Source organism: Ruditapes philippinarum, unplaced genomic scaffold (genome assembly GCF_026571515.1).
Source record: "Ruditapes philippinarum isolate M1 unplaced genomic scaffold, ASM2657151v2 ctg1440_1_1_1_1, whole genome shotgun sequence".
Taxonomy (NCBI): domain Eukaryota; kingdom Metazoa; phylum Mollusca; class Bivalvia; order Venerida; family Veneridae; genus Ruditapes; species Ruditapes philippinarum.
Window position 1 is genome coordinate 76326 of NW_026860092.1, and position 27799 is coordinate 104124.

The 27799-nt window shown below is 32.5% G+C and overlaps 2 protein-coding genes across 4 annotated transcripts in view; one reads left to right on the top strand and one right to left on the bottom strand.

Moving 5' to 3' along the window:
* Positions 1-2131: 2131 nt before the first annotated feature.
* The window catches only part of LOC132758855 (N-acetylglucosamine-1-phosphotransferase subunits alpha/beta-like), a 53990-nt gene continuing 28322 nt past the window's right edge, over positions 2132-27799 (top strand). The window contains exons 1-7 of the mRNA XM_060750557.1: positions 2132-2349; positions 3960-4045; positions 4361-4480; positions 5160-5180; positions 7320-7516; positions 9113-9180; positions 10002-10133. Of these exons, the coding sequence (XP_060606540.1) occupies positions 2221-2349; positions 3960-4045; positions 4361-4480; positions 5160-5180; positions 7320-7516; positions 9113-9180; positions 10002-10133 (753 nt within the window). The 5' untranslated portion in view covers positions 2132-2220. The remainder of the gene's footprint in view (positions 2350-3959; positions 4046-4360; positions 4481-5159; positions 5181-7319; positions 7517-9112; positions 9181-10001; positions 10134-27799) is intronic.
* LOC132758853 (uncharacterized) lies at positions 17308-26744 on the bottom strand. Of its 3 annotated transcripts, none has more exons than XM_060750555.1 (2): positions 26164-26744; positions 17308-19036 (listed from the first exon to the last, which is right to left on the bottom strand). In XM_060750555.1, the coding sequence occupies exons 1-2, from the start codon at positions 26502-26504 to the stop codon at positions 17689-17691; spliced, it is 1689 nt and encodes a 562-aa protein (XP_060606538.1). In that variant the 5' UTR covers positions 26505-26744; the 3' UTR covers positions 17308-17688. The 3 variants fall into 3 exon arrangements, with proteins under 3 accessions (XP_060606538.1, XP_060606537.1, XP_060606536.1); XM_060750554.1 differs by lacking the exon at positions 26164-26744 and adding an exon at positions 19630-20019 and having other exon boundaries at positions 17313-19036; XM_060750553.1 differs by lacking the exon at positions 17308-19036 and adding an exon at positions 23192-25574 and having other exon boundaries at positions 26164-26719.

Below are 27799 nucleotides of genomic sequence, written 5' to 3' on the forward strand. Positions count from 1 at the left end.
TTTTTGCTTGTGTGACCTAACTAGCAGCGCAGGTTGTGGCTCTAAAAATATGCTGCCGCCTCCCGGAAAAGGTGCCAATACGAAGTTTGGCCCTGGGAAAAAGATCTCTATGGCGATAGACTCTTGAGAAGTCCTGCGTAGCGGCTCTACGGCCAGCGACGTAACAGAGGCCGATAGTTTGGGACATATGGCATAGCCGACACCCGGTATAAATAAACTTAAAACAAGCAAGAAAAAGTGTGAGGTGTTTCATATTTATTATTGTTAAAACTTCTTTGAGATTCAATAAGTTACATTTAACTCCACTCTAAGATATTAGCTCCCTGAAACACATCGTCTGTGTCTAAAATATATATAATGTCTAAAATACATACATGTATAATTAACCTTTTTATATTTTAAAGGTACAATTATAAAAATTATATTGTTGTTTCTAAAAAAAGATGTGAGCCTATGCATTTAGACTTTCTGAGATTATAACAAAATATTACACAATTTTTACTGAGATACCTACCTGGTTAGAAAACAAGGTCATAATGTTTAGTTTTGTGTTATATACTGACTGGAAGGAAAAGGAAAGCAGCTACAAAAGAACTTATGCACTTAACAAATGCAATTTCTTTATATAAAAAAATTGTTTTTGGAAAACAATGTAGCCAAATCATTTTACATTTAGAGATTTTTTTGTAGGAACACCCTCCCATTGAAAGTTCTTCTTTCATTTCTGTTTCAGAACAAAACTTGATGAGATGAAGCACACTGTAGAGCGGCTTCTTATGAAACATAATATTTTTTTAATTAAAACGAGAATATATGGTTTAAGGACATCCTTTGGGATCAGTATTTTGCAGATGGGAGATGCGGGATGGTAAATGCAACCTTAGCTCCGTGTTCTGAACTGGGCGATCAATGTCAAGTTTTTATAACATAATGGGTTACTTTTTATGATTACTCTCTAAAAATGATAATCAGTAAACGTAAACATAACCCAGTGAGTAGTTTACGCTTGCATGTTATTACTTCCTGCAGAGTGTTAACTTAAAGTGAACAATAATGACAGAAAAGAGTCCATGTGGAGAGATTTTTTTAAAAAGCGTTTTCAGCTTTCTAGGCAATCCGTAATTTATCTTCATGTAATCCATTGTGTAAATGAAAAGATAACAAATAAAATATTGTTTAAAACTAACAATAAATAAGCGAGAAGGAACCCGCTTCAAATCTACATGATTCAAAGAGAATTACTTACTTTTAGTGAAAAATATTTAGTATGTAAGTATAGTGCCTCTGGTGCTGAACATTACTCGATGAATATTGAACATTTATCGTGAGTTAACACAGTTGTGTTCCGTTTACGTGAATATTGCTTACTTAAAAGTGTTCATTTTGAGTGAAAACTGACAGGATAGATCTACTTTTGGTAAACAATTATCAAATAGTTAATACTATTTTTTGGTGAATATTACGAATTGAGAACAGCTCACATTGTAGAATATAGATTGAGTACAATTCACTATAAGCAGGGTCTTTCAAATTGAAAGACCCTGCTGTAAGAAACCATGGCTGAATGAGTGGTGCCTGCTTTGGATAACATTTCTCGATGTGGAGAGCTCAAATGTGGTGTATATTAGTCCTTGAGTTGGCTAATACTCACTTTATGCATGGTACTAAATAAGTAAATATAGATATCTGCTGTATGAAAACATTATTTACATGTAATTAATGTTTACTTGTTAGTAATTAAACGAATTTGAAGTAACTTATCATGGATTCCTTACTTTAGGTGACAAGTAACTCATTTGAGTGCTCAATTTTGATGAGTTAATCATATTAATAGATATAACTTGCAAAAATTTCAGTGTAATTTGTGGGTATTGCTAACTTTGCAGCTTTTGGTAACTAAACATATATGTTACATATAATGCAGCGTTACAAACGTAATATTAGTGAATTATCAATACTCATTCATTGATAGTTAACTTTGGAATAGTGGCAGTAAATTTGATAGGTAAATTAATAGTGCGTAAACAAAAACAATTTTGGTTTGATGTTTTTGTAAATCGCGCCAATATTCAATTTAGCACGGTACGGTACGGCTAGGAACGGAGATTTATTCACGTGGCAGTCCCGTGATTCAGTGTAAAGATGTCAGCCCCCATAGACACGTTTGCAAATAAACAATAATTTTCTCTATTTGTGTCTATTGATGACCAAGCATCAGAAATGGACAATGCAAACTGGCGGAAAGTTCTGCAGAAGCAAGTGTATGATATTCTGTCTCACAAATATGGGCTGTTGATTGTTCTTGGAGGTGCTGTTCTTATCGTTGTGTCGGCGTTTCATTTTGGAGAGGTAGGTTAAAATATAATTTCTCAAAATCGTCTAGAAAAACAAGAATATGATATCCTACATATCTGTATTAATGTGGGAGAAAAAAAAACAAAGGTTTAGTCTAAATAAATCCAATGATAAAACAGGATAATATGAAATTAGGTGCTACCTAGTAACCTATTGGCGCGGAAAGCTCTTATAATATGAAATGAGGCAATGCCTATGAACGGGGAAGTCGTTAAAAATTCCTTTCATTCTTTCTGTTTTAAAGGTGTCATTCGGTATTACATGCACCGCTTCCGTTTTCACTTGGAACACTCGACGATTATCATTAATCATTTATCCGAAAAGTTGAGATTTGTTCCGTTATCGGAATACCCCGCCTATTATCATTGAGTTACATTGTAAATGGCGGCGCCCGACTAGAACTGACACTGAAATTTTCATTGAAAGGTATAGAATTCTATATATTTTTCAATTGTTTTTTATTTGATTTTCTTTTAAATGTACACGTGTAGTCTATAGCCGGGCAAGCCAAAGCCCGGACCCGCTTCGCGGGCCTGGTCTTTGACTTCCCCATATTATGATTTTAGCATAACATGTTTAGTGTACATGTAAACCAGATCTTTCTTGCAGGTATTTTGTACGTAAACAAAGCAAATAAATTTGTGGTGTTCAACCTATCCTCGGAGCGTTCACAGACGCTTGAGGGTCAGATCCTGCCTCCCAACGTGATACGCCCCAGTAAACGCTCTATCAAAACTATTTTAATATTTAAACACATCTATTACAAGGATATAAAATGGCTTTCAAACAATTTTTATATATATGAAAAAAACCTTATACCATTACGTCTCAATAAAGTAATGATTGCAGACTCCAAAAAGTAAGATCAATAGAAAATAGAATTATCTCCTAGATGCAATCAGACTAAACATTAATACATCTCTTTTAAATATGAAAATCAACATTTAATTAAAACCGAAAGTAAAAAGTCTGACTTATGGTATGTTTAAACTGTCAATGGGTGTATTAAACATCAAATATTTGTAAATTATTTAATGTTATTTAATAACATTGTGAAATATTATATAAACTTTTCACATGATACTATTCAATAACATTTTCTCTGTAAATTCAATTTCAATTTTCCCATTGAACAATGCATAAATTAAAAAAGCTTATAAAAATCGGACCTATTTTCAAATATGACTTTATGAGCAGTAAATTTTTACCTTGACACGTCACACCGGGAATGAAAATTTCCTAATTTCATTGCAAATCTATATAATTATTACTTTTTAAAATTAAAAACTAATAATGTTATGTAGCCAAGATTAGTTTTCAGCAATTTTATTATTGATTTAACAAAACATAATCTTATAATTTGATTATTGAATGGTGATGTAGTATCATGTACTATGCCAGATCCGGGTTAGTAGATAACCTAATCATGAATGTCAAACGAGACATCTTTTTTTGTAAAATTGGTCTGACTCTAGACCATTCTATTTGAAAGATCCTGCTCTCTCATCCCCTGTCCTTGTTAAGTGAATACATTCAGAGTCAAAATGTAAAATGGCACTGCAAACATATTTGGTAATTTACCATGCCTAACATTTTATTTACAGAGTGTTATGGAATGGAGTACGGAGAAGTATGCAGCAGTTTTCAATTCATTTAGTGACAACCTTGCTGGTAAATCTTACAGAGAAAGGTATTTCATAACTTCAAAGATTCTGTAAAAATCTGTGAATCGGTTAAATGAATACAAAAAGGTTTTCTGAAACTATGCTTTCAGATTTCTGAGTATTGAAAGATCATTCAAAATAACCATAATAAAAAAAAAGAAAAAATTACTTAAGAATTGAATTGAAATTTTTTTCCTAATACACATACCACTTTATATTTCTGTTTTGTTCTTTTGTGTAAAAGAGTTTCAGTCAATTAATATTTCATTTTAAGCTGTAGAAGTATTAAAACAAAGGTAATCAAACATAATATGTAAATGAGATTTTTAAATTTGTTCTAGATTGTGCTTACCAGTACCTATTGATGTAGTTTACACCTGGGTGAACGGCACCGACCCAGACCTGATACGAAACCTTCAACGTGTCAAGCTGGAAATGCAAGACCAGCTAAATACATCTAAGTGAGTGGAAATGATATCTTTTTATATCAGATTAATATCCACTGGCTGATGTTGTGTTATGAAAATATTGTTATGTGATAATGCTGTGCACTAGACTGAAATATTTTATAACACATTCTTTTTTGTACATTTTGCAATCTGATAATTTCTTGTAGCACATGTAAGGTATTAAAACAATCTTATTTTGCACCTTCTCTGAGCTTTCAATCCCATTAAGCACTAAAGGTATCTACTTCAAACTACAAATATTCATTAAGGATTATAATTGTCGGTCACTCGCCAGTCCAGGACCTAGATTATGAACTATTATTATTGTATGCAAGTAAAAAATAACATCCTATCTTGACAACTTCATAAGGTGTTTGCTTCACTACTTTTGGACTGGAATTGTAGGTCACTGTCCAAGACCAAGAAGTTTTGCATTTATTTTGACTGAATTATCCCCCTTTGTTTAAGTATTAACATTGAACTTCATACTGTCTTAATCTTATGACTGAAGCATAAAAGTAAATGTAATTTGCCCTTTATGTAGCGGTTAAGGTTGTTTATTTTTCAATCAACACAGGTGTAACATGCTTTCATTTAGTTGTGGTTTTTATAATCAGTACATGTTTCTCATGAAATTTGTTCTTTACTCGTAATATGGGTTTTCATGCTGTGTTGGCTTTTGATAAAATAGATTGCATAGCAACAAGGAAGGGTAAGTTATCCATTTCTCCATTTCATGCAATGCTAGCATATTTAGGCACTTTGAAAATATTTATTTATAGTGAGGTTATGACCATGGTATTGAGACAAATCTAGATTAAGGATTCCAGGTACTCCACTGAGGTTTTTTGACATAACAGCACTAGAAGATATTTCTCGAGATAAGGTCTCATTTATTGTAGGTCTACACCATTAATTTGTATTTAAAAGTTCAGATCATTCCTTTTTTCCAGAATGATTTTTCTGATTGTGAAAAATAACCCAAAATTGTAGCAACTTCCATAAAAGGGCTAAGAATAGCAGGAAAATATAATATTCAACTTATTTTTTTGGGGGGTATTTTCATTTTATTATGTTTTAAGTGCCCCAGATGATCAAAATCTGTGTTATTAGGATTAGGACATCAGTGGAGTTCCCTTAATTCATGCCAGCTTTAACTGGTTTATGGTAGCTTAAATTTTTATGATTACTTGTATGTGGAATAGGGCTATTACTAATTAATGATATACTTGTGTATCTTCTTATAGCTTAAAGGTTCATGTAAACTTGAAGTAACAGATTCATTGTAGGAAGCAGTTTTTATTTTGCAAATTAAAGAAGAGCCTAGACATAACGCATATGAAGATATTGAGTATTATTATTGTTATTGATATATAATCCAACACAAGTTTCCCTTAAATATAGACTCATATTAAACAAGCTAACTCAATAGCTTCCTCACAAAAAAGAAGCCAAAGTCCTGGATTCAAACTAAAAGCAGTGAGGGAAAAGTGATTAGAAGTCAATGTAAACCACTAAATCTTATTATGTAATAACTAATTTAAAATGATGTCACCCTTCAGTTTAACTAGCATTTATAATGTGATAATCTTTTATATTTAATATTATGAATCTGATATCAAGAATTTCTTAATGATTTTACTAAATTATACATAATTATATGTGCTTTGATAAATATATATCTATGGTCTGCTTTGCTTTAAATTTTGAACTGTCCATAAGAAGTCAAAGGGAAAACAAATGTAAAATACTGTTTAAAGCCAGACTGTACAGAAATGCAGGATCTGGGTCAATAATGGAAGCAAGGGTCTGTTTTTATTGTTATTATCAAAGTAAGAGATATGCATGAATAATTCTGGTGCAGGACATATTAATCTGTTACCAATAGGCTTTTTAGCATGTACATTTTTGTAAATATGTAAGAAAAAAGATTTCAGTGAAATAATTGTTTGTATTGGTTTGTTTGTTGCTGCTAGAGTAAAAAAATGGAAATTGGACATTATATATACAACTTATCCTGCTTTACATGTATCTTTTCATTCTAAGGACATGTGCTGCTTTGAATCTGAAATAGTTCATTGTCAATTGTAAGGGGTTTTGACATCAAAATTTTGATTTAACTACCATTAGTATAATGGCTAGTAAAATGTCACAGATTTAAAGTGATCAATCAGGGTTATCATTGAAACAGTCTGTTTTGAATTTGCTGCATAATCAAATACAACAAAGTGTTTTCTAATTCTGAGGCAGTCTATAATGCACTGGAGAATGTCATTATAATTACCATAATTCTTCACCTTAATGGCTTGAAGTTAAAAGTTATACAATAAAGCATTTTGTAACATCATGAAATATGTTTGGTTGACCCCTATACACATTGTGATCTCAGACTATTTACTATTTCAGACCTTACTGAAAACTGTTAGACCAATTAACATGACCAACATATCTAAACGCAGTCAAACGATTTTTAAGCTTAAGTCCGTCCGACTGTGGGGGACAGTTTTTTCAGGGGCAAGGGAGACTAATATTGACAAATTCCTTGTTTGCTAGTGAGATTACTCTTCCTTGAAAATCTAGTTTACAGTACACAGTAAACATGGTGTGCTTGAAGTGTAACAATGGCATTGATTTGTAAAAAGATTCAAATTGCTGTAAATATGTCGGTCTGACAGATTTTTTGTTGGTCTGTCAAAAGTCAAGGGTTTGTCAGACCAAATTTATCTGACTCTTTTCAAACTTTCATGAAGTCTGCTATTTCAGGGCATTTTAAGGCTTAAGAGAAAATGACTGATTAAAAAGCATTTGTTAATGGTGGTAATGAGGTATTTTACACTTTTTTCCTTTCCAGGGTTGCTCAGTGTGTCTTCAGTAACTGTATACCTAGCAACAGTATTGCCCTTGACCCTTTGTTGTCAGGCAATATGACCTTGGCCTTACTGAAGACAACTTACCCAGAATTCACTTCTGCCACTAAAATGTTTACTGTGACATCACCAGTGGATTACAAGAACTACACAGTTATAGGATTCTCTGACAAAGAGCAAGGTATGTTGAGATATTTGACATGTGTCCGCTTTTTAGCTCACCTGTCACAAAGTGACATGGTGAGCTTTTGTGATCGCTTTTTGTCCTGCGTCTGTCCGTCCATCGTCGTCAGTCCATAAAATTTTACTTTAAACGACATCTCCTCATAAACCAATAAGCCAATTTCATCCAAACTTCACAGGAATGTTCCTTTGGTAGTCAACTTTAAAAATTGTTCAAAGCAGAACTCTGGTTGCCATGGCAACAGAAAGAAAAAACTTCTTCTTTTAGAAAACCGTAAGAGCTAGAGCTTAAATATTTGGCATGAAACATCATCTAGTCAGTGTCTACAAAGTTTGTTCAAATAAATGCAAGGGGTCAAAATAGGGGGGGGGGGGGGGGGGGGGGGGTCATTAATTTTCCTTATTTGTATATAGTAAAAACTTAAAAAATCTTCTTTTTAAAAAACCCAAATAGCTAGAGCTTAGCTATTAACCATGAAACATGTTCTAGTGGATGTCTACCAAGTTTGTTTAAATAAACGCCCTGGGGTCAAAATTGGCCCTGCCCCAGTGGGTCATTGTTTTTCCCTTTATGTATATAGTAAAAACTTAAAAAATCTTCTTTTAAAAAACCTTTAAAGATAGAGCTAAGATATTTAGCATGAAACATCTTCTAATAGGTGTCTACCATTTTTGTTCAAATAAGGGCCCTGGGGTTAAAATTGGCCCCGCCCCGGGAATCATTGATTTCCTTTTATGTATATAGTAAAAACTTAAAAATCTTCTGTTAAAAAACCCAAAGAGCTAGGGTTTTAGATATTAAGCATGAATTATCTTCTAGTGTGTGTCTACCAAGTTTGTTCAAATGAAAACCCTGTGGACTAAATTGGTTCTGCCCAGAGGGGGGAGGGGTCATTGTTTTTCCCTATATATGTTAAGTAAAAACTTGAAAAATCTTCTTAGAGCTAGAGCTTAGATATTTAACATGAAACAACTTGAAATGGGTGTCTACTAAATGTGTTCAAATAAAAGCCCCTGGGTTAAAATTGGCCCCGCCCAGGGGGCCAATATACAGGTGAGCGATTTCATGGCCATCATGGCCCTCTTGTTAACCCATTGTAAGAATATTCTTCAAACTTGGCTTAAATGTTCACCTCATCAAGTTGATGTCCATAATTTATGCTGCCAACATGCCAGCTCAAGGTAAAAGTTCAACTCAACAAGGCAATGTGCAGAGGTCAGTCATCCTTGAAGGGCAAATGACGGAATTTGTGTCTGCTCTTTAAATCCAGTACCCCATAAATTGGCACAAATTTTTCGCTTTCAAAAATTCCTGTGTCATAGAAATTGTGGGGATAATAATTATTGTAGTGTAAAGTGCATTTTTTATGGGTACAATCTACTTAAAAAAAATTATAGAGGTCTACCTAAGGTCAGCCTCCCTGGGTAAAACGCAATAGTCGCCATGCGTCTTTTTAGTCGCCATGTGACTTTTTCAGTTTAGTGCAAAATAAAACCAAACAAAAATTTCCACATTCTTATTCATATCAAAATTTATTTTTCTATTCATATTCAAACTTTACATTTATTATTTTAATGCCATTTTTAATTACAGCTTCAATGTTAGTAAACAAGACTTATATGATAGATGGACAGAACACAACTGCTATACGTTGTTACATTGTAAGTTATTGCAATTTATGTTTATTACCTCCCTTGATATTTGTTTTAACTATATTTTATTATTTATATTGCAGTAATTTTAATTAATAATAAAATTTTTTGATTGGCATGCTTCTGGTATATAAGAAAACTTTTTGTTTGTACAGCACATATTTTAACTATTTGTTCAAGCACATATTTTAACTATTTGTCCTATGTTTTCCCTGGCCAAACTTATGTTCTGTTTCCTTTTGCACATTTATTAATTGGCTTCTAACTTTGAAAACATATTTTGTGTATACTGTCTATAAGCTTCCGCCATCATTTAAAATTTCATGATAATAGGTCAAGGTCACTGAAGCTGAAAAAAAGGATATTCTTGCTTTACAGGTTTTCAAATTGTTAGTTGTGACATGTATTAATAATGTTAAGCCAAATATTTAACCAGCTCATGCCATATTTAATGCACCAGTCAAAGCAAGGTAGTCACCATGATAAATTTTTTCAATGATAATGTGATTTATAACTATAACATGATAATATTACTATTTATAATTACAAAAATATCTGGCTTTAAAGTTTTTGTTGAAAAGAGGTCTTGGAATATTTCAAATACCAAAATTAATAATGCATGTATTATTATTATAAGGTGAGAAAAGTCAAAAGCAAGAAAGAATGCAAAGCAAAACATACTTACGCCTTGGTGGATTATAGTCTCAAAACATTTAAATTTGTTAAAATTGATAATTCAAAAATTTAAGCATTAATAAACATTAGTGAAGCAACAGAAAACATTCAGATATATATACAAACATGCATGTAATATGTGATATATTTTACAGACACCTGATGCTACAGTACAAAATGGCGTGTTACTTACAGACCAGATTTTTATGACGGGATTTCCACATACATTAAATAGTGATGAACTAAAGTTAAAACTGCCGGAGAAATACCAAAACAAAGTTGATAAGGTTTGTTTGAAACATCACAGATTTATCATTTGAAAGAAGCAAGATCACAAATATTGTTCATGTATGTATTTTAGAAAATTGGACCAAGTGGTAATGGTTGCTGACTTATAATCACATGCTTTCTAAGTTGAATCCTGCCAGGAAGTTTGGATTCTAATTTTTGAGGTCTGCCTTCATCAGCAAAGCTTTGGAGTCATCATATGAGATTTCAGTTTTGGTGTGACTACTTTTAACCTTACCCATACACTTATATAGACTATTCCTGAAAATCTGAGATAAAAAGCTGCTAAATGAACCTATGGTCAGCTTTCATCACAGTATGTACACAGTGAATTACACATTCACTCACCATGTTTTAGCCTGCTGTCACTCTTCATAGAGAATAACATGCTACTGTCTTTTGATATCAATTTTATCAGGCGAGGCTGATATGGGCTAGAAAGGGCGAGGCTTGCCGAGCCCTTTCTGCCCATATCAGCCGAGCCTGATAAAATTGATATCAAAAGACAGTAGCATGTTTTTCTATTTATCATGTAACACATAATAACTGTCAAAATAACAAAATAATCTACTTTTAAATAGCGAATTTCGTTAAAAAGGGGAATTTTTGTTCAAAGAAATTATTCTTGAAAACAAATTCATCCGCCCCTTACACTTAGAATTTGTAATTGGCGGCCATTTTTTCTTTCGACTCGGATAAAAGATACAACAGAATGTAGGCCTAATACGATAACATTCTTACCTTTAATTTAAACATCGATCCAAAAATCCGCTTAGAATCACATAAACTAAACTTTACTGCAATTTTTGTCTTGAATTGTCAAATTCAAAAGTTCACGATAATTTCAATCAAAGAAAAGTCAAATCGGCAATCAAACACAAGCTACACAAACATGCGTCTTATTTTTTAAACGAAACAATGTGTTCACTTATTAAATAATAATCCGGCGAGAATAAAGTAAACATTTACAAGACGTTCTCAAAAAAAAATCGTCAGCCTGTTTGTTATGATTACATGTATAGTGAACATCGATGATGTCATTTGCAATATAAATTATGACGTCACTTCATTTAGTTGGTGCTAAAACTATTCGCTATCTAATTTATTCGTAATTGAAATCCAAATAATAAATAAATAAATAAATTTCGCATATTGATTCAAGACTTGTAAGGGTATAAGATTACATTGTAGAATTCACATGCTGATGAAAATGCTCGAATGTAAGCAATTGAAAAAAGTCCGTTAAAATGGGCGGGGCTAATTTTTGATATCAGGCTACTGACGTGATATCAAAAATAATTATCAGGCAAGTGTTATCGGGCAGTTACCATAGCAGTTGCATGATAAATGTCTATCTCAGTCATTGTAGCCAAATACCAGTTCCTTGAAAAGGTTTCTTCTGATATCTTGTTAAAGTGTCTACTTTATTTGAATGTAACAAACTTAAATCCTGTTATATGACGCCAAAATTTTACATACTAGTATAAGATAAGTACACATAGTTTTTCATCATGCACACCTTGACATCAAACCACTTGCCCCTCACCGCTGTGGGCTTGAATCCTGATTAGGACATTGGAATCTTTCTTGTGAGGAAGCTATCAAGGTAGCTTATACAACGTCAGAGGCTCTCTTGAGGTCTTTCTCTACCACTTAAGCTGGAAAGTCGCCATATAACCTTTAAAGTGTTGGTGCTGCGTAAAAACCAAACCTCCACCCCCAATCCCAAACCACTTCCCTCTTTTTGATATAGGTTTGGATTCTAAATGTGAGAAAGCTATCTAGCTAGTGAGGTCTTTGTATGCCAGTAAAGCTGGAAAGTTGCTATATGACATATACTCTGTTGGTGATATGTAAAATCCAACCAAAAATAACAGAAACAAAAACAATTGACTCTTGTTTATAAGAGTTTTCTGGGGACATTGGATTTTTTTATGTTAGAAAATTACCTATGTGCCCTACAGAATGGTGGGATTTACTCGGTATCTACCTTTTTTGGGGACATTGGATTCTTTCATATAAGGAAATTACCTATATGGCTTACAGAAGGAGGGGTTTTACTCGCGATCTACCTCATTCCTTAAGGTCAGCGGTGTTTAACTGAAGTACATTACACATACTTGAAAAAATACAGAGAAGGATATATAAGTTATTTCTCCATTAGTAAAACTCAAAAGTAGCCATATATTTTGAAACCCCAAAACAACAGAGTAATTTTTTCAGACAATTTGTTTATTTGGTAATATTCTGTGCAACATTTTAATTTTCTTGTTTGATAAACATCTACTAATTTACAGATTACTTTCTTTTTGACAGCAACATTATTTACATACAAGCAACATGATACCATTTTAACGTCATACAAAGCATTAAAAATCAAGAGATTGTGTATGAAAATAAGTATATGTTGAAAATTGATTTGCAATATACAAATGTGGTTCCAAGTAAAGTAGATAAAAGTGTATTGTTAGTATATGAATATAATATTTACAATGCACACTATAAAACTTTGAACAATGAATTGGTATGGATACATATTATAGAATTATATAAAAATGCTTCATTACAATATCTCAAGCATGCTTTTAGAATCTACTTGGGTAACTTGTATAGGATAAACAAAGTATCTTTGAAAATATAAAGAATCACATTATGTTTATGTTATGAATTATGTTCATGTACAATATATACAATATAAAAATGTTATTCACTTATATATGTATGATCATATATAATTTAAAGTCACACTCTCAAATCAACTTGGTAACTTGTATATAGTTGAATACATTGTATAATATGTAAAGAATGTTTGAGTATACAGCAATTCGTAGTTCACTTGTACATGTATGTTCATGTCAAACTACTTTCATGTTTTCCTCTTGTCTTGTTGTAGATTCATTCTAATATTTGATGACAATTAGCAGCACCCTTAATAACAATTTATCATTGACATTGGTCGCACACTGTTATTTTACAGAAACTCTTGATTGGTACCATGATTATAAATTATGTTCTTTTTTTTTCAAATTTTCTTTTTTGTTTTATAAAGCCCATATATTTCCCCCTTTCCCAAAATTTTGTTTTAAATTTTAAGAAAAAAAGGGAATTCATCCCCAAAAAGTTGTATCCCAAAAAATTATGGTAGTATATTGCCCTTTTTAAATGAATGGCCTTAGTAATTAAACATTGTTTAAAAGTTAAAATCGTACTTAAATAGTAGCATCATATTTTGTTTCGGAACATTTTGTTCTATTTATGTCCAAAAATTTATTCGTGTTTTAAAAAACAAAAACATTTTTTATAAAAAACTTTGTCAAAAGCCATCAATGAAAAAAGGAAACCCTTTTAATTTTGTGTTTGGGGAAATTTTAAGAAATATTATCTTTTTAGCCCCTTAATTTCCCTTTTCCCCTTTAAAATGACAAATTTTCGTGCACCTCATATTGTCTTCACCATATCTGCTTATACACATCTTAGACATTTGCTGATAACAACAAACTGATTGAATTCCTGGTTTTCCACTGTCTTCTGTTGTGACCTCTCCTATCAGCTCACCATCAGATGTAAACTGTGAAACATTATTTGATCTTATTCCAGATACCAGCACACTACCTGTTTTAGTGAGATGACAACAAGTAGCTCCCTTACCATTATATGTTGTAACAATCTGACCATTGTTGTCCAGTACTATCAGTCCTTTATTACCATCAGCAACATAAACCCTTGTAGCATCCTTACTGACAGCTAGACTGTTTGTGGAAGAGCTTGACTGGTCAGTACTAAACTGTTTAAGTTTCCTACCAGTCATTGTGTAGATATAGACTGATGTGTTTTCTGAAATATATAAATCATTGTTTGCATATGCAAGACCAAAACAGCTTATATCAGTTTTAATCTTGTTTGTTTTTTTCATTTGTCTATCTACAGATATGAAGTGAACTTCTTGTTTGTAGGGCAATGTTACTGCTACTTGTGTTTCATTAATTTTACATATTTGCCATGGCTGTCCAGGTAGATTATAGCAATCTGTGATGGTATAATTGTGACTATCTAACCGTTTAAGCTTGTTGTTGTTGAAGTCAGCTAGGATTATTTTACCATCTTCCATATAGCAGGCACTTGTGATACCACAATTTATTTCATCAGACGTAACTTTGACACAGTATGATTGTCCTTCTGTAATCTGAAGCAACTTGTCAGCAGTTTTTTCTGTAACCATGCCAATTGTTTTGTTTTGTTTCAGCTGTTGAAGGAGATTTCTGTCAGGATGGAACACTATGTCACTTACTGTTTTCTTCATTTTGGTATCCTCTAAAACTTTGTTGGCAACATTTTCAACATCTTCTCCCATTTTCACATGAACAAACAATTCAGCTTGATTTGGGTTTGGAGATGCTAATCTATCATTAGCTGAAGTAACCTTTGCTTTGTGTTTTTGTAGCTGTTTGAGACCTTCTGCAATCTTGTCTTCAAGAAGTTTCAATTTATTTTCTATCTCAACTATAGAACTTTTCTCCAGCTTGTCAAGTTGGTCATTAATTTCTTGTCGGAATTTTCTGATATCGTCCAGTAACTCAGCCTTTCTTTTCAGAAGGTTCTGTTTATCCTGTTGAAATTTGTTAGCTTGTACAGCAAGGGTCCTGGCTAATGCCTTCAGCTTTGTTTGAATTTCTCTTGAAGCCACTTGGTAAGATTTGTTTTGGATGTATTCTGGTATGTAGAATGTATTCTTACATGATCTGGAAGAAAAGGAATGAAGTCTGTTTAGGCATCTAAGAGAAAAAAATTAATATGATTGTCTTGCAAATTGATTAATTTATCAGCCCTCATGAATTTATTACGCTGATTAATTAATTTGTTTCACCTAGGAAAAAAATATGATAAACTTTCAATTTGGAACAGTTTGAAACTAATAATAGGTAAAGTGTTAAGTTTTAACAGTTGATTAATTAATTTGCTCTTACATGGGAAAAAGTGATGATTAACTTTCAATTTGGAACAGTCTGAAACTAATAATAGTAGTTTTTCAAAAGATTTTATTGTGTAGCTATCAATGCTTGGTTTATTTGAATGTAATTTCTGGCTTGTCTGGCTGTAAAATGGTTGCATTAGTCAGTTAAAGACATTTCCTTCTATACTGAATTTTTACATAGGCAAGGTTAAAACATTTTTACTAATGCATAGAAATTTCTTAAACTTATCATAATTACTCATATAAATAAATGGAATGAAAATAAGGAGACACTATCCTTCTTTCTGGGTAAACACATTTTTGAGTTATTTGCTCTTGAAAATGAATTAATATATTTAAAAAAAAAAACTCATGCGGGGGCAAATAGGATGGGGCTCTCTGCGCTAAAGGGACAAAGTACACCTCTAATAGTTTTTTTTTTTAAAGTTAAATGATCGTTATACTAAAAGTTACCTGTGATCAATTGCCATACATGTAGAACAGCCAACATTATCATGATTCTGACCAGTACAAGAATTCCCCCAAATGTGTTTTTAAATGACGTGTTTTGTTCAATCTCATCCTGTGTGCCTGTCAGTAAGCTTTAACTGGGGTTTCCTGACTTTAAACAGGAATTATCCAACACTCTGTGGGACAGGACTACACAGAGGAACTTTGATTGTGAACTTCTTAACAATTTTTACAGAAATAATCGTGACAGTCTACACAGAAATTCTTCACCTTCGGAATTTTTACCTCCATTTTTACACATGGAACATAATACATCAAATATTTCATCAGAAAGAATATCAATATTTATTTCTCCACCTGTAGCCATTTTATTGAATATCTTGTTGAAACCTGTTTACTTTGTTGATCTATACAACGCCTAAAGATAGATTAAACTTTATCAATTTCTTTTCACTTCATTTTAAACAAAGATTTTTATTCCTACAGTCACTTTTAGAAGGGGGTTGACTTTGATTTCGGGGTTTTTCAACAATAAAATTTTTCCCCCATTTTACTTTTTATGAAAAAACATTCACCTTGAAATTTAATGTTTTATGAAAATTTAAATTACAGTGATAAATTTTAATAACAAAAAACCGTCTTTTTATTCTTTTCAAAGAAATTTAAAATTTTAAAAAAAACACCTTTGAAAAAAATTTATTTTAAAAAATTCCTTAAACAATAAATTTTGAAACCATTTAAAAGGGTTTTCCCCGGTTTTTTTAGCTCCAAAATCCCCATTTAAAAAAATGTTTTGGCTTGGCTTTTAAACAGCCCCGGTAGTGGTAAGGGTTTAAAGTAAAGATTATCTATAATTTCATTTTTAAAATTTAAAATGTTTAGTTGTTTTAAAATTTTCAAATTTTTGGAAAGAGTATATGTGTGAGCTTTCAAAAGGGGGGTTCTGTTCAGGATCTTACCTAATTCCATATGGTCAGCGGAGTTTTACAATAAGTACCTTCACATGTTAAAAAATGTTGAGAACGTTATCTTAATACTTTCTCTATCATTAAAGTTAGAAAGTACCCATATAAATTAAACCGTATAACAACAACAAAGTAATTAAGATTGTTTCAGACAATATGTTTATTGAGTAAATTTTTTTTGTGCAAAAAAGATAAACATCTACTACTATACAGATTTTTGTCTTGCAACATGATTTACATACAAGCAGTATGTATACCATTTAATTAATTTCATACAAAGCATTAAAAATCAAGAATTGTGTATAAAAATAAATACATGTTGAAAATTGATTTGCCATTATACAAATGTGGTTCCATGTAAAGTACATATTAGTATATTGTTAGTACATATATATAATATTTACGATGCATAATATAAAAACTTTGAAACAATGAAATACATGTATGTGGATACATATTATAGAATTCTATCAAAAATGCTTTCATTACAACATCTAAAGCATATTTCCTATAATGTACTTGGGTAAACTTGTATAGGATAAACAAAGAATCTTTGAGAATATAAAAAAATGTCATACACTTTATGTTTATGTTATAATGTTATTATGTTCATGTATAATATATACAATATACAAATGTTATTCACTTATAAATGTATGTCCATTTTATAATATAAAGTCATACTCTCAAATCATCCTTGGTAACTCTGTACATAGTTGTATATCAAGAATGTTTGAGCAAAATAACAAATATTTTGCACTTCATTTACACTTACATTGTATATGTTCATGTCACTATTTTTTCATGATTGTCCTGTTTAATGTGGTAGCTTCATTCTAATATTTCATGACAATTACCAGTCCCAATTCAATAACAATTTCAACATCAGTCACACTTTGTTTACCATTTATATTACAATAACCTTTGATTCATACCATGATTATAATATTCATTTGCTTAAAGTGTATAAAGCTATATATCTGCTGCGAAACATTTGTTTGAATTTTTAAAGAATATTCATACAATATTCATGTGTTTTAGATAACAGAGACTTTTTATATTATGTCAAGAATCGATCATAAGAAAGTAGAAACAATATAATTTTGCTGTTGATGAATTCTATAGAAATATTTCATAAGATATAGTAGCTTTATACCCTTTAACTGATCAGATATCATACACCTCAATATTGTCTTCATCTTCTCTACTTATACACATCTTAGACATTTGTTCATTACAACAAACTGAGTTTATTCCTTGTTTTCCACTGTCAGCTTTGATGATTTCTACTATCAGCTCACCCTCAGATGTAAACTGTAAAACATTATTGGAGTTATATCCAGATACCAGCACACTACCTGCTTCAGTGAGATGACAATAAGTAGCTATCTGTAATTGTTTACCATTAAATGTTGTAACAATCTGACCATTGTTGTCCAGTACTATCAGTCCTTTATCACTATCAGCAACATAAATCTGTGTAGCATCCTTACTGACAGCTAGACTGTTTGTGCCAGAGAACAGTTTCTGTCCTGACTGGTCAGTACTAAACTGTTTAAGTTTCCTGCCAGACATTGTGTAGATATAGACAGATATGTCATCTGAAATATATAAATGATTGTTTGCATATGCAAGACTATAACAAATAAAATCAGTTTTAATCTTGTTTGTTGTTTTCATTTTTCTGTCTACAGAAATGAAATGAATTTCCTGTTTGGTTCTTAATGTTACTGCTACTTGTGTTTCATTAATTTTACATATTTGATATGGATAACCAGGAAGACTATAGCAATCTGTGATGGTATAATTGTGACTATCTAATCGTTTAAGCTTCTTGTTGTTGTGGTCAACTAGGATTATTTTACCATCTTCCATATAGCAGGCACCGTAGATGTCACATATTTTTTCATCAGACTTATCTTTGACACAATATGATTGTCCTCCTGTAATCTGAAGTAAGTTGTTGTCAGTCTTTATAGTTTTCTCTGTAAGCATGCCAAGCGTTTTGTTTTCTTTCAGCTGTTGAAGGAGTTTTCTGTCAGGTTGAAACTCTATGCCACTTACTGTAATCTTCTTTTTGGTATCTTTTATAAATTTGTTGGCAACATTTTCAGCATCTTCCCCCATTTTTATATGAACAAACAATTCAGCTTGATTTGGGTTTGGAGATGCTAATTTATCATTAGCTGAAGTAACCTTTGCTTTGTGTGCTTGTAGCTGTTTGAGACCTTCTTCAATCTTGTCTTCAAGAAGTTTGAATTTATTTTCTATCTCAACTACAGAACTTTCCTCCAGCTTGTCAAGTTGGTCATTAATTTCTTGTCGTAATTGTCTGATATCGTCCAGTAACTCAGCCTTTCTTTTCAGAAGGTTCTGTTTATCCTGTTGAAATTTGTTAGCTTGTACAGCAAGGATCTTGGTTAATGCCTTCAGCTTTGTTTGAATTTCTCTTGAAGCCACTTGGTATGATTTGTTTAGGATGAATTCTGGTATATAGAATATATCCTTACATGATCTGAAAAAGGAATTAAGTCTGTTTAGACATTAAAGAGGACAGAAAAATTAATCTGTTTTATTATCTTGCAGGTTGATTAATATTTTAGCCCTCACCTGGCAAAATGATTAATTTATTACAGTAATTTATTAATTTGCTGTTAACGCGAAAAAAAGAGATTAATTTTCAATACAAAACAGTCCGAAAATAATATTAGGTGATATTTAGACAAATGATTAATATTGTGTTGCTATAAATGCTTGATCAGTTTGAAAATAATCAGTGTTAGATGGCTTGTCTGGTTGTAAACTGGTTGAATTAATCAGTTAAAGACATTTCCTACTATACTGAATTTTTACATAGGCAAGGAAGAAAAACTTGATACAGTGATTTTCTTTAAAATGTTTGTGATTAAAAACAATTTTAACTGATGTAAATTAATGGAAAGAAAGAATTAGGAGACATCATCCTTTTTGTGTTACCACACTTTCGAGTTATCTGCTCTTGAAAATGAAGTAATGGATAATTAAAAAAGCTCACTTTCAGGGGCAAATAGGATGGGGGTCTAAAGCTTTACAGGGATAAATACTTTCATTATGCTAAAAGTTACCTACATGTGATCAATTGCCATACATGTAGAACAGCCAACATTATCATGATTCTGACAGTACATATCAATGTGTTTATGACTATGTCTGTCACATCTCTCTGCTGGTGCCCTCGCCAGACCTTTACTGGTTCCTGACTTAACTTGAGATTTATCCAACACCTTGTGACTAGCTAATACAGGCACTTGATTGTGAACTTTTACACAATTTATACAGAAATAATCATGACAGTCTACACAGAATTTTTCACCTTCGGAATTTTTACCTCCATTTTTACACATTGAACAAAGTACATCAAATATTTCATCAGAAAGAATATCAGTATCTATTTCTCCACCTGTAGCCATTTCATAGAATATTTTGTGGAAACCGGTTTACTTAGTTGATCTATACAACATCTAATGCCCCGGTCACATATTCACGGATAATGCCACGGAAGAGCTACGGTCTAATCGTTCACGGATTACTACGGAAATGTGAATTTCCGTAGTCCGCTACGGTTCCAGTACGGACACACAACGGTATGAGTACGGAGTCCGACGGATTTACCACTAAAAGCCCCCGGAGAGACACGGATTGATCCGGACCGACACGGTTTGATACGGAGCGACACGAATCAGGACGGACGCACTACGGATACACGACGGGCTGCTACGTTATAAGCACGGGTAAGTACGAATAAGTACGGACTGATACGGAGAAGAACGTATTGATACGGAGAAGAACGAATTGCCACGGATCTATACGGACCTAATACATCCGTCCACAACCTCTTGCTTGCTCATTTTCAAAATGCTTCAAAAGAAAAGAACACCTAGAAAACGAATTGCAGCGTTCAATGATTTTGGCGGAGAGGATTCAGCCTAAACGCGTCCGAACCCCGAGACACATCAGGTCCAATTAAAGTGAATTTCTTGAAGAACGTTGGATCCTCAACAAGTTCGGCCATGAGAGCCTCATACTCTTCGTAAAAGCCCATCTCTATTCCACAATTTCGTATGTCTTCTCTTACCTGATTAGATATGGACTAGTGATCATTAATGAAAAATGTTGATCACTACTGCTTCTCTTTTAATTTTAAGATTTGCTGTTCATCTTACAATTACATTTATTATTGTGATGTTTATGTTTTAAAAAAATGTAAAAAACTTGTTAATTAATCTTATTATCACTCAAGGGAAAGTGTCCGAGGCTTATGAAACTCCATTTTCACGATCCAATGTTTGTAACATAAAAAAAATTATGTAACATTAAATGTTATTTTATTTCTAATGAATTGTAGTACGATATTAATATAAATTTACTTCTAAGCATGTCATCAAACAGCTCGACCACTGCCTCCGCATTCTGAGCCATTTCAATATAAAGTTGCAGCCGGTAAATGGCAATTATCATTTATAGATGTTCCTGCAAATATACATGTATATGTCTGTTTTTAACAAGAAGGTAGTATTTATACCCTTGAAAAAGTACATGATACTTTATTCATCCGTACTAAACAGTGGTGGGTCGTACCATTCCGTACCGTTCCGTGTTGCAACGCAATGAACCGTATAAGACCGTGCTAATCCTTGCCTCTCCCTAGTACAACGTATTTTGATCGTGGCTTTCCGTGACAATGCCGTAATCTTCCGTATTAAAACCGTAGCTTAAACGTAGGGTAACCGTACAAATACGTAGTTCTCCGTACCAAACCGTGGAAATCCTTGACGAGTAGGTGGACTACGAATCAGTACGGACTATTACGGTTTTCGTACGGACTAGTACGTATCAATACGGATTAATACGGACTAGTAGGGATACGCTACGGTTGATTTTTCCGTAGCAAATTTTTGTGCATGTTCAAAAGTTGTCAAGGATCGCTACGGATATACAAGGACTTCTACGATTCATTACGGTTACATTACGGAGAGCTACTGACCAGTACGAGTAGCTACGGACGATGCCGGAATTAATCCGTGGCTCTTCCGTGGGCGTATTCCGTGAATATGAGACCGGGGTATAAAGGCAGATAAAAATTGTCCCAATTTCTTTTCATGATCATTTTAAACAAAGATTTTTATTCCTACTGTCACTTTAGAAGGGTCAGTCGTACTGCTTTTTCAACAATAAAGTTTTTTCTTCTACTTTTATGAATAACATTCACCTTGAATTCAATGTTTATGAATTAAGTTACAGTGATGAATGTAATAACAAAGAGGGAAAGACTGTCTTATATTCTGAGAGTCTCTCACAATTAATATTCAAGTAAACACTTCAAAAAATAGATTCTATAAACGTCCTGTTTCAATAAATTGTGAAACCTTAAAGATTTACACTGGTTTTTAGCTCACCTGAGCACAACATGCTCATGGTGAGCTATTGTGATCCTCCACCGTCCGTCGTGTGTTGTGCGTCCTCAACAATTTCTTTAAACGACATCTCCTCAGAAACCAATGACAGCACAGCAACCAAACTTTACAGGAATGATCCTTGGGTGGTCCCCTGCCAAAGATGTTCAAATGGTTCCGGTCTGTTGCATAAATAGGTCACAGGGCCAGAAAAGGAGTTTAAAAAATGCAAAATTAAAAATCTTCTTGTCTGAAAGTACAAGGCCTAGCGCTTTGATATTTAGAATATGATATCACCTATAGGTCCTCTACCAAAGTTGTTAAAATTATAGCCCTGGGGTCAAATTTGGCCCGCCCCAGGGGGTCATAGATTTTCCTTATATGTATATAGTTAAACTTAAAAATTCTTCTTTATTAAAGGTACAAGGCTTAGAGCTTAGATATTTGGTATATAATATATTCTTTAGGTCCTGTATCAAAGTTGTTCAAATTATAGCGCCTGGGTAAAAATTGGCCCCGCCCCAGGGGTCATAGGTTTTCCTTATATGTGTATAGTAAAAACTTAAAAATTCTTCTTGTTTGAAGGTACAAGACTTAGAGCTTAGATATTTGGTGTATAATATTATCTATAGGTCCTCTACCAAAGTTGTTCAAATTATAGCCCTTAGGGTCAAAATTGGCCCTGTCCTGGGGGTCATAGGTTTTACTTATATGTATATAGTAAAAACTTAAAAAATCTTAACCTTTAAATTGACAAAGGCTAGAGGTAAGATATGAAGCATTGTGTTGTGGAACTGTACCAAGATTGTTCAAATTATAGCCCTAGGGTCAAAATTGAATTTAAGACCTGGTAACTTCACTTTTGTATATCAATTGCATTTAGTACTCAGGTGAGCGCATTGGGGCCAATGGCCCCCTTGTTTTTAGCTCATGTCTCCATTTAAAGAATGTGTCGCTTGGCTTATCAGCCAGTGTAGTGTAGGTTTATGTAAGATTATCTATATTCATATAATTAAGATGTTTAGTGTGTAAAGTTTTCATTGTGGATGAGTATATGTGTGAGCTTTCAGAAGGGTGGGTTCTGTTCAGGATCTACCTAATTCTTTATGGTCAGCGGAGTTTTACAATAAGTACCTTCACATGTTAAAAAATGCTAAGAACGTTATCTTAATACTTTCTCCATCATTAAAGTTAGAAAGTACCCATATAAATTAAACCGTATAACAACAACAAAGTAATTAAGATTGTTTCAGACAATATGTTTATTGAGTAAATTTTTTTGTGCAAAAAAGATAAACATCTACTACTATACAGATTTTTGTCTTGCAACATGATTTACATACAAGCAGTATGTATACCATTTAATTAATTTCATACAAAGCATTAAAAATCAAGAAATTGTGTATAAAAATAAATACATGTTGAAAATTGATTTGCCATTATACAAATGTGGTTCCATGTAAAGTACATAATAGTATATTGTTAGTACATATATATAATATTTACGATGCATAATATAAAACTTTGAACAATGAAATACATGTATGTGGATACATATTATAGAATTCTATCAAAATGCTTCATTACATCATCTAAAGCATATTCCTATAATGTACTTGGGTAACTTGTATAGGATAAACAAAGTATCTTTGAAAATATGAAAAAAACTGTAATTCACTTTATGTTTATGTTATGAATTATGTTCATGTATAATATATACAATATAAAAATGTTATTCACTTATAAATGTATGTCCATTTTATAATATAAAGTCACACTCTCAAATCACCTTGGTAACTTGTACATAGTTGTATATAAAGAATGTTTGAGCAAAATAACAAATATTTTGCACTTCACTTACACTTACATTGTATATATCCATGTTACTATTTTTTCATGATTGTCCTGTTTAATGTGGTAGCTTCATTCTAATATTTTATGACAATTACCAGTCCCAATTCAATAACAATTTCAACATCAGTCACACTTTGTTTACCATTTATATTACAATAACCTTTGATTCATACCATGATTATAAATTATGGTTGTTTGTATTCATTTGCTTAAAGTGTATAAAGCTATATATCTGCTGCGAAACATTTGTTTGAATTTTTAAAGAATATTCATACAATATTCATGTGTTTTAGATAACAGAGACATTTTATATTATGTCAAGAATCGATCATAAGAAAGTGGAAACAATATAATTTTGCTGTTGATGAATTTTATAGAAATATTTCATAAGATATAGTAGCTTTATACCCTTTAACTGATCAGATATCATACACCTCAATATTGTCTTCATCTTCTCTACTTATACACATCTTAGACATTTGTTGATTACAACAAACTGAGTTTATTCCTTGTTTTCCACTGTCAGCTTTGATGATTTCTCCTATCAGCTCACCATCAGATGTAAACTGTAATACATTATTTAAACTATTTCCAGATACCAGCACACTTCCTGCTTCAGTGAGATGACAATAAATAGCCCCCTGTAATTGTTTACCATTAAATGTTGTAACAATCTGACCATTGTTGTCCAGTACTATCAGTCCTTTATCACCATCAGCAACATAAATCCGTGTAGCATCCTTACTGACAGCTAGACTGACTATGTCAGAGAACAGTTCATGTCCTGACTGGTCAGTACTAAACTGTTTAAGTTTCCTACCAGTCATTGTGTAGATATAGACCGATGTGTCATCTGAAATATATAAATCATTGTTTGCATATGCAAGACCAAGACAGTCAAAATCAGTTTTAATCTTGTCTGTTGTTCTCATTTTTCTGTCTACAGAAATAAAATGAATTTCCTGTTTGGTGTATAATGTTACTGCTACTTCTGTTTCATTAATTTTACATATTTGCCATGGATATCCAGGTAGATTATAGCAATCTGAGATGGTATAATTGTGACTATCTAACCGTTTAAGCTTGTTGTTGGTGAAGTCAGCTAGGATTATTGTGTCATTTTCCATATAGCAGGCATTGGTGATAGAACATGTATTTTCATTAGATTTAACTTTGATAAAGTATGATTGTCCTCCTGTTATCTTAAGTAAATTGTCAGCTGTCTCTATAGTTTTCTCTGTTAGCATGCCAATTGTTTTGTTTTGCTTCAGGCATTGAAGGAGTTTTCTGTCAGGTTGAAACTCTATGTCACTTACTGTAATCTTCTTTTTGGTATCTTTTATAAATTTGTTGGCAACATTTTCAGCATCTTCCCCCATTTTTACATGAACAAACAATTCAACTTGATTTGGGTTTGGAGATGCTAATTTATCATTAGCTGATGTAACCATTGATTTGTGTGCTTGCAGATTTTGGAGACCTTCTTCAATCTTGTCTTCAAGAAGTTTGAATTTATTTTCTATCTCATCTACAGAACATTTCTCCAGCTTGTCAAGTTGGTCATTAATTTCTTGTCGGAATTTTCTGATATCATCCAGTAACTCAGCCTTTCTTTTAAGAAGACTTTGTTTATCCTGTTGAAGTTTGTTAGCTTGTACAGCAAGGATCTTGGCTAATGACTTCAGCTTTGTTTGAATTTCTCTTGAGGCCACTTGGTAAAATTTGTTTTGGATGAATTCTGGTATATAGAATATATCCTTACATGATCTGGAAAAAAAGGAATTAAGTCTGTTTAGGCATCGGAGAGGAAAGAAAATTAATCTGATTATCTTGCAGATTGATTAATTTATTAGCTCTCACCTGGCAAAATGATTGATTTATTACAGTGATTTATTAATTTGCTCTTAACAGGAAAAAAAGATTAATTTTCAATACAAAACAGTCCGAAAATAATATTAGGTGATATTTAGCCAAATGATTAATATTGTGTTGCTATAAATGCTTGATCAGTTTGAAAATAATCAGTGTTAGATGGCTTGTCTGGTTGTAAACTGGTTGAATTAATCAGTTAAAGACATTTCCTACTATACTGAATTTTTACATAGGCAAGGAAGAAAAACTTAATACAGAGATTTTCTTTAAAATGTTCTTGATTAAAAACAATTTTTTTAATGATGTAAATTAATGGAAAGAAAGAATTAGGAGACATCATCCTTTTTGGGTTACCACACTTTCGAGTTTTCTGCTCTTGAAAATGAAGTAATTGGGTAATTAAAAAAAGCTCACTTTCAGGGACAAATAGGATGGGGCCCTTAAGCTTTACAGGGATAAATACTTTCATTATGCTAAAAGTTACCTGTGATCAATTGCCATACATGTAGTACAGCCAACATTATCATGATTCTGACAGTACATATCAATGTGTTTATGACTGTGTCTGTCACATCTCTCTGCTGGTGCCCTCGGTAGAGCTTTACTGGTTCCTAACTTAACTTGAGATTTATCCAACACCTTGTGACTAGCTAATACAGGCACTTGATTGTGAACTTTAACACAATTTATACAGAAATAATCATGGCAGTCTATGCAGAAATTTTCACCTTCTGTGTTTATACCTCGATTTTTACACATTGAGCATAATACATCAAATATTTCATCAGAAAGAATATCCGTATCTATTTCTCCACCTGTAGCCATTTTGTAGAATATCTTGTTGAAACCGGTTGACTTAGTTGATCTATACAACCCCTAAAGGTAGATAAAAATTGTTTGAATTTCTTTTCATGATCATTTTAAACAAAGATTTTAATTCCTACAGTCACTTTAGAAGTGTCACTGCTTTTTCAACAATAAACTTTTTTCTTCTACTTTTATGAATAAAAACATTCACCATGAATTCAATGTTAATAAATTAAGTTACAGTGATAAATGTAATAACAAAGAGGGAAAGACTGTCATATATTCTGAGAATCTCTCAAAATTAATATTTAAGTAAACACTTCAAAAAATAGATTTTATAAACGTCCTGTTTTAATAAATTGTGAAACCTTACAGGTTTACACTGGTTTTTTAGCTTATCTAAGCTAGCTCAGGGTGAGCTTTTATGATCGTTGAATGCCCATCATCTGTCATCCAGCCACATTTGTTCCTTAACACTCTAGTAGTCACATTTTTGCCTCGATCATCATCAAACTTTGTCAGGGTGCTTGTTTTAGTAATTACTTAGATGAGTTTGATGGGTCAGGTGAGCAATCTAGGGCCATCTGGGCTCTCTTGTTTAAATTTTTGATAAGGAAGTGTTGTGTTCAGTAAAAACATGTATATGCTTATGAAGTGTTTACAGTTTTATGTAAATTGTCTAACTTTTTATCCAATTGCTACACTGAGATAATACATAGTCACTGGTTGACCTGGTTTGCACAAAAGAACATGTGGTTATGCTTGTAATACTGTTTGTGAGCAGTTGACCTAGCAATAAATGGAAAAGGTGTAGCTAAATATTCCAATACAAAAAACAGAAAGGTCCATTGTAGTTTACATAGGGCACAGACATTCCCCAAAACTTTACATAACATGAGTCAAAGTATTTATAATTACCATTACTTCAAATGTAAACCTGATAGTAGAAATGTAAAGTTTTTAAGATTTTTTACTTTTTTCACTTTTACCCATGCAGATGATAAGTTTATTGCTTCAGAACCATAATTATCTTGTGTATACATGTTGAGTTTTGACTCTTTCCAATATATTTTTATCGAGCTTATCGAGTCACACCAACACAGTAGAGGTCATATGACAACTTTCCAGCTTTAATGGTGGAGGCCGCCCTCAGGTACCCCTCCATGCATTATTTCAGGCACGACTAGACATTGTCCTGAGTAGAGTCACTGATGCTGGATAGTTTCCTCACAGGAATGAACAGATTTTATTTTTGCCCAGAGCATAACTTTAAGTCAGTTTTAAAGAAACCTTTTCTTCTCTATTTGAATATA

Coding starts and splice junctions, on each gene's coding strand:
- LOC132758853 (XM_060750555.1), bottom strand. CDS start 26,504: ATGGCTACAGGTGGAGAAATAGATACGGATATTCTTTCTGATGAAATA. Junction 19,037..26,163: donor TGTATGGCAATTGATCACAG/GTAACTTTTAGC, acceptor TTCCTTTTTCAG/ATCATGTAAGGATATATTCT.